Below are 13,052 nucleotides of genomic sequence, written 5' to 3'. Positions count from 1 at the left end.
AGTTGCCGCAAGTTACAACTACGCCTGCGGTTTCTAGTTGGTGCGCAGTGGAGACCCATCCTTAATCTAAGGGTTTTATAACCTTTTGCCAAGCTTATTTGTAAGGCCGAACATGATTTGCATTTTAATGTTGGTATTAGAGACATGGCTCCGTATATCAAAAACTCAATAGGAAAGAAATCCAGTGTGTTTTGTCACTGTCTTGATACTTTTGACGGCTACAATTAATAAATAAAAATCAAGGTATCCTTTCCGAGTGATGTTTTTAATTGCACTGCTTCTACCAAAGAGGATGTAAATACTACGCAATAAGAGGCTGAACTGCCTAGCCTAGCGGTGCGTTCAGTTGAGTTTTGGCCGCGCTTTGAATACAACGCCACGCAATGTCAAAGTGTTCAGTGAAAATTGACCAAATGGAGTGTCGTATTACAGCTAAGTGCCCCTTTTAATAATTAATAATTTTTATCATTCGCTAACTTATTACATTTCAGTTCTAAATAATTCTAAAACAAAATACATCGATGACGAAATGTGCGCACAATTTGTACTATGGTACTGATTATGATCAATGAGCTACTTATGAGCGTACACAATAGACTTTGAACATTACTGCCACGAAATAAGGTGTTAATTTGAATGACCTATTAATATGAGATTGGGAGCCTAATTGTTTATATTACGTCAATGTGACAAATTACATTTAAAACTTTGGCCTAACTCCATTAGACTTACAATATACTAGTGTAATATACGAACAAAGCGTGCGATAGAGAAGAACATCTCTAAAGTTCTCTGACACTCTATCTCTCCCTCTATCAAGATACAAAAGGAAAGCGAATCTATTATGATTGTAACCGATTTTGATTGACAAGTCGTAAAAAGTCAGCCACGCTAGGCATTAGCTCCTTAGTATTTTAAATATTAAACCACAAGCTAATGCACACATTGACGAACCAAAATTGGTCATGCAATACCGTGCTGCCACGTAATCAAAACGCTTGTATATTCTAAGTCTAGACTCAGGCTGAGATTTATAGAGCGTTCTTGAACTTTTCTCAGACTTTACTCTGCTAAGACTAACACTACTAAGACAGTCCAATGTAATAGTGAAGTTCGCGTTTTATCACACTCAGCTTTTTTTTTTATTTCAATAAGGGACGAGACGAGCAGGACGTTCAGCTGATGGTAATTGATACGTCCAGCCCATTACAATGCAGTGCCGCTTAGGATTCTTGAAAATCCCAAAAATTCTGAGCAGTATTACAATTCCGCTCGACACCTTGAAATATAGGATGTAAAGTCTCATTTGCCCAGTAATTTCACTAGCTACGGCGCCCTTCGGACCGAAACACAGTAATACTTACACATTACTGCTTACGGCGGAAAAAGGGCGCCGTTGTGGTACCCATAATCTAGCCGGCATCCTGTGTAAAGGAGCCTTTCACTGGTAGCAGCTAAGTTTTACGTAAGTAAACCCTGAGCAAAGTCTCAGTACGCTTTATAGAGCTCAGCCTCAGTACTTATTTCGTCTTTCTTGCAGTTGAGCCTTTGGCAAGAGAACAAGGACTATATTACGGAGTATGGTCACCTCCGCAGCTTGCGTCTCCTGGCCGAGTGTGACCTGGAGGGAGTGAAGTGGCAACACGTGCGCGATCTGGATGACTACTACCGGGCGCAGCTCTGTTGGGCCATTGCAATTCTCTTGGAGCCTAGAGTACATATTTTTTAATTACTAAAAGCCTAACAAATTCTCTACCCATGGTTGCATGTCATTTTTGAAGTTATACTTCTTTAGGCGCGTAATGAAAATATGATGAGATTGAAATTTTAAGATGCGCGTGTATCATTGTAACATAAGAGTTGGTTCGTAAAATTTTCTGACGTTTGCGAAATTCGTTATTTTTTTTTTGTTTCTTCGTCCATTATTAGGATAGGCAAAGGGTTCAAGCCCGAACAGCCGTATTCGTGATTTAATAATTAGTTATTGTCATAGCCATCGTTGCAAGAGTTGCACGAGGAATAAATAATTTTAAGGATTTTTATTTTGTTAGGCCAAAGAAGTATAACTTCTTGCGTGCATACATAAGTACACACACACTTTTTAATGGGATTAGAAAGAAAAACGGGCGCATGGGTCTCCTGGTGGTGAATATTACCGACGCCCATGCTCTCTTGCAACACAAGAGGATTTCAGCAGAACTTGTCAATGAAAGTACGAATATCGTTCTTATCGACCAGGTAGGATTTGTTCCTCATTCGCCTCGCAAAGTTTGTTGATAGAACTGTCTGTGATTCGATTCGTGATATATTATTAAAAATTCTTTATTTTATGTTGATTATACAATTTTATTTATGCTTAAAATCCAAACTTTTATGTATCGCTTTCTCCACCTTCTGCATGTACTTCAGAATCAAGATAATTTTACTATGTACTTGGTCCGTTTATGATATTGCCAAGTTTAATTGTTCTACTTTTGCCGCAATCTGCAGGAACATATCCTGTAATAGGATTATGAAATCTTTTCATGACATCATTTGGTCTCGGGTAAGCTATTGCCCTTATATATACCAGGGCATTAGCTTACCCGAATTAATTTAGAATATTGTAGTTATTCACTTTTTTTTCTGGCTGTACGAAATAATATTTTATAAAGTGACCCGAAACAGGAATGAAAATAAACGTGGCACGAAACAGGAGTGTGAGACGAAAACTTGGGGCGAAACAGGAACAAATCCCAGGAAGTCATTCTTCAGATTGTTTGTCTTTTGCCTTGTGTTTATCGGAAAGTGTAAAGTAACGCACTATCTCATCTATGATGAAGATGCCATCACCAACGCCGTGAGGGTTATCATAATATTTATGTTGTGGTGCGAAGTTGAAATTATTGAGAAAGAGAGAGAGAGATTTTTATATATTACTAGCTAACCAGACAGACGTTGTTCTGTACATAATAACTAAAATACTGTGTTTGATGAATTTGTCAATAATTTTTTATTGTAACATAATATACTCCTTGTTGTTATAATGAAATTGTTTCACAGTAGAACTGTCAAACCGCGCGTCAATAAATTCTCTCACATAAATTATGTCTATACAAAACAAATATTGGAAATAAAAATAATTATGGGTCCCAAATCGAAATAAAAACTACCCTATCTCTCAAGTTCGACTAAACTGCACTCCATGAAGTAATCCCCATTTAAATCCGTTCATTAGTTTAGGAGTCCGTCGCGGACAAACAACGTGTCACGTAATTTATATATACTAAGATAGATTATTTATAAATTTTCAGATAGTCATTATTCCGCATTTTACGGGGCTCGCAAACTACACAGCGGTTATAAAGGATAAATTGATGGTAAGTTTACGAACAGCTTAAAAAAAAAATAATGAATGGGAGATAATCGTATAAATTAAAACGCTTGTAGTTTTATATAACGGTAAACAGGGATTTTATTGGAGGCTTGAGGAAATTTAAAACTTGATTAGGTGATAAATACTTTTTTGGGGTGTAATTAGTAGTTTATTTGATGAACGCGAGTGTTGCCTACACATTTAAATAAAACACTTTTTACAGGATTACAACGCATTTAATTGTAAATTTGATTTTACATATTAAAATTTTTGCGGAAAAGTTACAGTGGAGTTTGCGTGGGTCAGGTTTACCAGTGGGACGCTCCTTTGCACAGGAAGCCGGCTAGATTATCGGTACCACAACAGCCCCTATTTCTGCCGTGAAGCAGTAATGTGCAAACATTAGTGTGTTTCGGTCTGAAGGGCGCCGTAGCTAGTGAAATAACTGGGCAAATGAGACTTAACATCTTATGTCTCAAGGTGACGAGCGCAATTGTAGTGCTGCTCAGAATTTTTGGGCTTTTCAAGAATACTGAATGACACTGCATTGTAATGGGCAGGCTGTATCAATTACCATCAGCTGATCATTTTGTTCGTGTCGTCCCTTATTGTCATAAAAAAAAGTTACATATCTGGTGGAGGGACGGGCGGATGGGCTCCGGTCCTCGAACCTTTCTTAAGCGAAACATAGCGGCACTAGGCCGCTATTTTACGGCAGTGTACTGTGTGAGTGTGGTACTTAATCCGGACGAGTCTGTCCCGTTCGTGCTGACGTCATAAGACGCCAGCGTGACTCTTCCACATCTAAAAGCCCTTAGTGACCTCTTACGACACCCTTGGGCCTGGGACTCCCCTATTCCTTTAACGGCCCGTGGATTCACAGCGCAAACAAAAATTTGGCCAAGAACTACTCTAATGTTAAATTACTTTTCCCGTTTCAGAGATACAGGCACCACGTGACGTTTATCAAGATCAGTCACACCAGCACCTACCTGGAGTATTCTGACCGAGTGTTCATATTTGATCACAAGAGTTTGGTGTTCGGAGGGACACCCTCATATTTATTCTTCAAATATGGTAACTTATACTGCACCTTTCTTATATTTAAATTTAATGGCAACCTTTATGGAGTTCCACTTTTTTTGGTGGGTTAGGGAAAAAAATGAGAGTGAATTTTTTCGATGCGGGTGCACACCGTCAAGTAAATTCGACACCCTGACGTTAGCTGGTCAACTAGACCTTTTGTATCATGCCAATGCCGGCTAAATTATGGGTACTACGACGGAGCCTTTTTCTGCCGTGAAGCAGTAATGTATAAGCTGTTCGAAGTAAATCCATCGAACATCATTATATTACAAATATTGCTTAGTAGATAATATTAATTACTTATAACCATGTGTTGCCTTTAGTAAGCAGTACGCGGGTGACCATTGAACGGGCCGGTCCTAGTTACCATTAACCATTACAGGACCGGCTCGACTAACCATTTTAACCATTATTATTTATTACCAATGCATAGTAGAGATGCAGTACGAGAGTAACCATTGATAGGTCCGGTTCTAGTTACCATTAACCATTTGTCTATAACCATTACAGGACTGGTCCGAGTAACCATTTTAACCAATTGTGCGATCCTTTTTCAATAGCACTAGCTATTAGTAATTATAACTATATAGGTATATGCAAGCGTTGTAACTTGTAATACTTTGTTTTTATATTAGTGTTCAATACAGCGTTGAATCAACTACACGTGTTTTCTTTAAAATCAATCACCTCAAACAAATCTCGACCTTAACTCCGCAGCATATGGTCCAAATTCGAGTCGGATATCAGCGTTAGTTACCTGTGTCGCCGGTCACCCGAGAACAAAAGGACGAGATAAGCGGCCGTGCATTCAATAGTATTGCGAGTTAAAAAGAAGTTTTAAAGCGTAATTATTTCATTACTTTAGCTACGATTGCAATTATTTTAACTTTATAATGGCTACAGAAGTGGAAAAATCGCTAAATATTTTGGAAAATATTGCACAAACACTTAAGAAGACACAAGTTAACTTGAAAAAATGTCCGAGAGCAAGTTTAACACGGAATTACATCGAATCACGTTTGAAATGTTTGAATGGGACGAATACAAGCAAGCGCATGCCGCGTTGATTCGCAATACCACGAAAGAGAAGAGAGAAGTTCTGCCGTATATTGCTAAAGATGAATTTTATGAACACGAAGAATTATACATCGGGTTAAAAAGTGAACTTCAAGATTTGTTAGGAAGCCAGCAAGTGACTGCGAGTGCTTCATCGCAAATATCCAGTGATCTCCAACAAACTCAAGTTCTTTTACCTAAAATACAATTGCCTACATTCAGCGGTAAATATGAAGACTGGTTAGCGTTCCACGATTTATTTCTTACACTCGTGCACAACAATGCATCTTTGAATAACGTACAAAAGTTACATTATTTAAAAACAAGTTAAGTGGAGAAGTTGCATCAAAATTAAAACATATATACAAGTTACCGATTTGAACTACGAGCAAGCTTGGAACATTTTAAAAGGAAGGTATGGAAATAAAAGAATAACCGTTGACGCGATTATGAAAAGATTGTTTTGGCAAAAGAAAATGATAACAAATAATTCAAATTCATTAAAAATTTTACTGGACACAACTTTCGAATGTTTACATAGTCTGGAAAATACAAATGTAAAGACTGAAAATTGGGATACAATTATAATATTTATGATAGTGCAAAAATTAGATATCGAAACGCACAAAGACTGGGAAAATCATGTCAGTAATGTTTGCCAAGACTTTGACAGCCTGCCATCGCTCGATATACTCCGCAAGTTCCTGGAAAACCGATTTCGTACATTAGAGCTCACAGAAAAACAAAAATCAAACGTTGTTAGCCTGCGAGAGAAGTCATTTCACATTACCACCAATGTAAGTAACTAGAAGAAGTGTCAACTATGTAGCGGTAGTCACACACTTAGCCACTGTAAACAATTTGGGAAGAAGTCACCAGAACAACGAAGTGAGTGGATAAGATCAAACAATTTATGCTATAACTGCCTTGCACCGGGACACTCTGTAAGGCAATGTCGCATATCAACATGCTGTCGTCTATGCAAGCGGCGTCATCATACAATGCTTCACGAAAACAAAGATGTGAACGTTACTGAATGTAACAATGAGAGTAAGGACACAATACAACATGAAGTAACATCCAGAAGTTTAAAGAAGATACAACTCTCATGACGTCACATGTAGCTACGGAACGTTGTACAGCATTATTAGCAACAGCAATCGTAAAAGTCAGAAGTGAACACAACTATTCTATTACTCTACGCGCCTTAATTGATCAAGGCTCACAAGCGAGCTTCATAAGTGAACGAGCTGCACAACAAATCAAGGCCAAGCGGTACCCCATAAGAGGTACGGTCGCCGGTGTGTGATCAACCAGAGAAGATATCAAACAAATCGTTCAGATTAACGTCGAGTCAATATGTGATGAAGCTTACAGCGTGAAAGTAAATACCTACGTTTTGTCAAAACAGCTGACTACCAAGATATCATCCCGTAAAATTTATACCACCGACTGGTCCCATCTAGAAGGTTTAGTACTGGCCGACCCAAACTATTTTAAGCCAGGTACTATTGATTTATTACTAGCTGTTGACGTGTATGCACAAATAGTACAAAACAACCTAATCAAAGGTCCACCAGGGTCCCCGTGTGCTCATAAAACAAATCTTGGATGGATTTTATTTGGGGAAGTGGAAGACAAACAACAAGAATTATCAACCTCAGTTGTCGTTATGCATCACCAATTAATTGCAAATAACTTCTTGAAAACACTATGGGAAATAGAACAAGACACTAAGAGAAAATACACGAAGGAAGAACAATTATGTGAAAGTTTTTATGAAGAAACCTACAAGAGAGACAACAATGGAAGATTTATAGTAAGACTTCCATTTTCTACAAACTACCCAATCTCACCTGAAGGAAAGACAAAAGAAATAGCATTGAAGCGCTTGATACAACAAGAAAGTAGATTACAACAAATACCAGAATTGAAAGAAGAATATGACAGAGTATTAGAAGAATACTTAGAACTGGAACATATGGAAGAAGTACCAATTGATGAAATAAACAACCGTAGTGTTTACCTTACATATCATGCTGTGGTGTGAAGGGACAGAGAAACTACCAAACTAAGGGTAGTATTTGATTCGTCATGCAAATGGGTTAATGGGGTCTCTTTGAATGAGGAACTCCTAACTGGGCCTATATTGCAAGAAGATATGAGAAGCATTTTAATGAGATGGCGCATGCATAAAGTATGCTTCGCCAGCGATATCACGAAGATGTACAGAATGGTGTTTGTCGACAAGAAAGACACAGATTTTCAAAGAATACTTTGGAGAAGAAAGAAAAATATTTCAGAAGAGAAACAAGAAGTTAAAGACTATAAAAGATAGATAATACTTTAGATTAAAAACAGTAACATTTGGTACAGCATCTGCACCGTACCTTGCTATCAAAACTTTAAAAAAGATTGCAGTTGAAGACGGTGGACAGTACCCGGAAGCTTCGAGAATCATTTTAGAAGATTTTTATGTAGATGACTTAATTTCGGGCTGTGACACTACTGAACAAGCAATTAATGTTGCTAGACAAATCTCAAACATATTACACCAAGGGGGATTCGAACTCCAAAAATGGGCTTCCAATGACACAGAATTTTTAAAATCTATCAATGCCGAGAAGGTTACAACTAAGTTGAACTTAGAACTAAAACTAGATGGCATAATTAAAACCTTAGGACTATCATGGAATTTAGAAGAAGATGAATTTCAGTACCAACTATAATTAGAATACATAACTTCAACCATTACAGAAAGAAGCATACTGTCAGATTTACAAAGATTATATGATCCTTTGGGTTGGATAGCACCGGTCATAGTCACAGCAAATTTTTGTACAAAGATTGTGGTTGGAAGGAGTAGGATGGTATGAACAAATTAATAAGGAGCTGGAAGAAGAATGGAAATTTTTTAGAAAGGATATAGAATCTGTAAAGGATATAAAAATAAAACGTTAGTAAAATACCTTAACTATTGAAAACCATACAATAACTCTGCATGGGTTCTGCGATGCGTCTGAGAAAGCATATGCGGCTGTAGTCTACTGCCGTGTGCACTTAAATGATGGAACAGTCAAGGCAAATCTCGTCACGGCAAGAACAAAGATAGCTCCAGTGAAGACAATATCACTACTACGACTCGAACTGAGTGGAGCAACACTTTTAGCTAAATTACTGCATAAAGTGAAAGAAGCTATGAGAATCTCATCACAGAACGTCTTTGCATGGACTGACTCCACGATTGTCTTAGCTTAGCTCCGAGGAGAACCTAATAGATGGAAGCCATTTGTTGCCAACCGTGTAGTTGAAATACTGGAACTAACAAACAACTCTCAATGGTACCATGTGCCGTCCAATCATAATCCAGCTGACATAGCTTCAAGAGGTATATCTTTATCAGATTTAAAGAATAATCTATTATGGTGGAATGGGCCTTTCTGGCTTACAAATAAAAACATAGAATATACTAAGCCTAATTATTTATCTACAGACTTGGAAAGGAAGAAAAATATACAGTCTTACGTTTATACAACAGAATATCAAGAAGAAATGATTAAATTTGAAGAATTCGATACACTTAATAATTTACTAAGGGTAATAGTACACTGCAAGAGACTTTTGAACATGAAAAGAGACCCAGAGAAACTAGAACAAAACATGACAGCACAAGAAATACAACAAGCTTTAAATATATGTATTAAGAGAGTACAGGAAAAAGAATTCTCAGAAGAGATAAAAAACCTGAAAGAGAATAAATTAGTTAGAAAATCTAGTATTTTAAAGTCACTTAACCCATTCATGGACGACGATCAAATTCTCAGGGTGGGCGGCAGACTCAGAAATGCAGATGCTGATGACAACCTGAAACACCCAGTGATATTGGGTAAAAGAAACGACCTTGTGCCCCTTGTTTTAGCTGATGCACACCTTAAAACCCTACATGGTGGAATAAAATTAATGATAACTTACTTGATGAGTAAATACTGGATTGTTGGCTGCAAAGGTCTAGTGAAAAAATACATACATAAATGTCTTACCTGTGCACGGCAGCGAGCTACTCAAACACAAATGATAATGGGTGACTTACCTAAGGCTCGTGTTACACCATCTCGTCCATTTTCTCGAAGTGGAGTCGACTTCTCTGGTCCTGTGTATGTATTAAAGTCTAAGGGACGTGGAGCCAAGACTAGCAAAGCTTATATTTGCATATTCATCTGTATGGCAGTGAAGGCTATTCACCTGGAATTGGCTAGCGACTTAACTTCTGAGGCTTTCATCGCAGCTTTTAAACGTTTTGTTGCTATAAGAGGGAAATGCAATGAAATATGGAGCGATAATGGCACCAATTTTGTGGCAGCCAATAAAGAATTGATTTCGATGTGGCAAGATGCCAGATTTCAAATGCCTAGCGATGCAGCCACAGAGCTGGCAAATGATGGCACGCAGTGGCACTTTCTCCTCCTTATAGTCCGAATTTTGGAGGGCTCTGGGAAGCAGGAGTAAAGTCAGTAAAACAGCACTTGAGGAAAATATTGACTTCAAATTTGACCTTTGAAGAGTTTACAACAGTTTTGACACAAATCGAAGCCTGTCTTAACTCAAGACCCTTGACACCAATATCGACAAATGTGGATTTGATAGATGACATGACAAGTGCTTACACCAGGTCATTTCATCATAGGAGAAGCACCTGTCACTATTCCAGACCGAGACTACACAAAGAGTAACATGAATTTACTATCTAGATGGCAACATACGCAACGTTTAGTTCAAGCATTTTGGAAACGTTGGCGCACCGAATATTTATCTCTGCTTAATCAGAGGCCTAAGTGGCTGAAAAGCGCACCAGAATTTGAAATTGGTGACATTGTACTATTAAAAGATGAGAATATGCCACCCTGCAAATGGGCACTAGCACGGATATTAGAAAAACATCCTGGACCAGACAACAAAACCCGAGTATACACGGTTCGATACAAGGGAAAATCAATCCGAAGATCAATATCAAACTTATGTCCATTACCAATAGTTATAGATTAATATCATTAGATTCAGATTAATCTTTTCTTTTATTTTTATCTAGAGATTAATTTCATTATATTCAGATTAATCTTTGTTATAATTTTGTTTATTAAAATGTACAATTCTTGCATAAATGCATTAAATAATTGTTCTCCTTCATTACAAGGAAATAGTTTGTTTGTAAATTTAGATAAGGCCTAAGCGTCCTTTTGGTGGGCGGTATGTGCGATCCTTTTTCAATAGCACTAGTTATTAGTAATTATAACTATATAGGTATATGCAAGCGTTGTAACTTGTAATACTTTGTTTTTAAATTAGTGTCCAATACAGCGTTGAATCAACTACACGTGTTTTCTTTAAAATCAATCACCTCAAACAAATCTCGACCTTAACTCCGCAACACCAATTAATATTAGAAATCCGCGTACTCACAAATAGAACCATTAATTATAGTTATTTAACAAGTGCCATAGTCTAATTATTTAGTACCTTAAGTAAATAAATACTTTACCATAAAACTAATATACATATATCTACCCCTATGTGCACCCCTTTTCATAAGCATAATTGTTATTCGGTCTGAAGGGCGCCGTAGCTAGTGAAATTACTGAGCAAATGAGACTTATCATCTCATGTCTCAAGAGTGCCGGTCAGAAATTTTGGGTTTTTCAAGAATCCTAAGAGGCTCTGCAGGGAGGGCGTATTAATTAGCATCAGCTGAACGTCCTGTTGCAAGACATTCTTGAGACAAATTTTCTTTTCGATCTATCCTGAACTTATTGTGATTAATTTTAACCTTATTTATTGTGTTTTAAGGTCGGGATTACAGGTTAAGAATAAGTTTTAAAGGAAACCCTTATACGAAAGAAAGAGACGACCTATTGCAGAGAGCGATCGACGTCGGTGGCAGCGTGAGAGCCGATCTAGGCTCCATGTTGATACTGCGGATCGCTACCAGTCCTACCCACGTTGTGGCTAAGCTTGTCGAACATTTGCACGAAAACTTACAGCACTACCGTATAGCAAGCTTTCATATCAGTGTACCGGATGCGGAGGAGGTTTGTAGCAGGTACGAACTTACTTATATATTTACCGCCGTAATGTCGGCATTTGATATTTGGCCCACGTTGGCAGTGCCGGATTTACCACGTAGCAAACGTAGAAATTGCTACAGACCACGCGTAAAAGGGACCCCGCCTCCGCATGTGCGTTTTTTAACTGAAATTTATTAATACATGGTACATACTACATACTAATAATGATTCATATCCTACAACCTTTCGCTGCAATAGACCACCAAGTCCTAATTCTGCCATATCGTATCTTAGACGAAGAGAAGTTGGAGATGAAGCAAACCCATTCGACCAAAAGTCGTCTTTCTTCAAAATGCAAGAGCAAGTAAAAAAACTAAATGAAAGCAAATTATCCTCCTATGATATTGAAAATAATGACATTAGATCAAATATCATTGGAGGAAATAATTACTTTGCTAACAAAAGCTGCAACATATATATATACGATGACCTTTTAAGTTTAATGAAATATTTAATTTTTAAACAGGGCTTATAGTAATTTACTTGCCTATTAAAACACTTGTCTACAAATAAGTAACTAAAAAAAGAAGTATTGAGTAAAGTTTTTACCACTTTAATCTCATAGCAGACCAAGGGCCTCAACAGTTATTGCTAAGGGCCTCACGCTTGCTTAATCCGGCCTAGTGCATATCCGTTGCCTAGTGTCAGCATTGCAAGTGACTGTGACTCATCGAAATTCCGCAAATATATATCCCATGAGTGACTATTTCAGCGCATTAAATGCCCTTAAAATGAAAATAATTGCTAAAATAGCAAAACATAGCTACGGGCCCCGCGCTTGCTTAATCCGTCTCTACTGACACGTTGCTAGTGTTAGCATTGCGAGTGACTATGACACATCGGAAGTCTGCAATCATACATCCTATAAGTGACTATTTCAGTGCAGTAAATACCCGTAAAATACTATAATAATTATTGTTAGAATAGAAAAACATTGTGAATTCTGCAAATTATATGGCAACATTACATGGTAGGTACAAATCCACAATCATTTGAAACAGATCCAATTAAACCTGCAAAAAGCATAGCACTGATTGTTGCAAGTCAAATTAATATATGTCTTAGAAGTTGGTAGGACGTGGAATTTTACTTTTTAGATTATATTTTACGATCGGTTGATGCATCGAAACTACTACACTACTTACCCATCTAGGAAGACACTTTATTAAAAATGTGAGTCTATGATAGGATTTAGTATTTCCTCCCAAATTCAAATTCAAATTCATGTATTTTTATTAAAAATAGGATTTATAATCACTTATTGAACGTCAAAATCTACCACCCATTCAAAAGAGACTGCCTCAGACCTGAGAAGAATGGGCGCAAGAAACTCAGCGGGCTTTTTTATTTTTTATATAAAATATGGATTACAATGTAATATCGTACAATAAACATTTATAATTAAAGAGCCTGAGGGTGTTCGCTTTAATCCCAGT

At 37.4% G+C, this 13,052-nt stretch overlaps 2 protein-coding genes across 2 annotated transcripts in view; one reads left to right on the top strand and one right to left on the bottom strand.

Annotated features, from left to right (window-relative positions):
- Positions 1 to 13,052, bottom strand: part of LOC126976405 (zinc finger protein OZF-like) — a 132,895-nt gene that overhangs the window by 15,059 nt on the left and 104,784 nt on the right. The window lies entirely within an intron of this gene.
- The window catches only part of LOC126976297 (ATP-binding cassette sub-family A member 17-like), a 40,738-nt gene that overhangs the window by 23,852 nt on the left and 3,834 nt on the right, over positions 1 to 13,052 (top strand). Inside the window, exons 15-18 of the mRNA XM_050824567.1 lie at positions 1,541 to 1,714; positions 3,294 to 3,359; positions 4,297 to 4,432; positions 11,339 to 11,591. Of these exons, the coding sequence (XP_050680524.1) occupies positions 1,541 to 1,714; positions 3,294 to 3,359; positions 4,297 to 4,432; positions 11,339 to 11,591 (629 nt within the window). The remainder of the gene's footprint in view (positions 1 to 1,540; positions 1,715 to 3,293; positions 3,360 to 4,296; positions 4,433 to 11,338; positions 11,592 to 13,052) is intronic.

Source organism: Leptidea sinapis, chromosome 40, assembly GCF_905404315.1.
Source record: "Leptidea sinapis chromosome 40, ilLepSina1.1, whole genome shotgun sequence".
NCBI classification, from domain to species: Eukaryota; Metazoa; Arthropoda; class Insecta; order Lepidoptera; family Pieridae; genus Leptidea; species Leptidea sinapis.
Note: the sequence above shows the minus strand (reverse complement) of the source record. Positions and strands in the feature narration are given on the sequence as shown.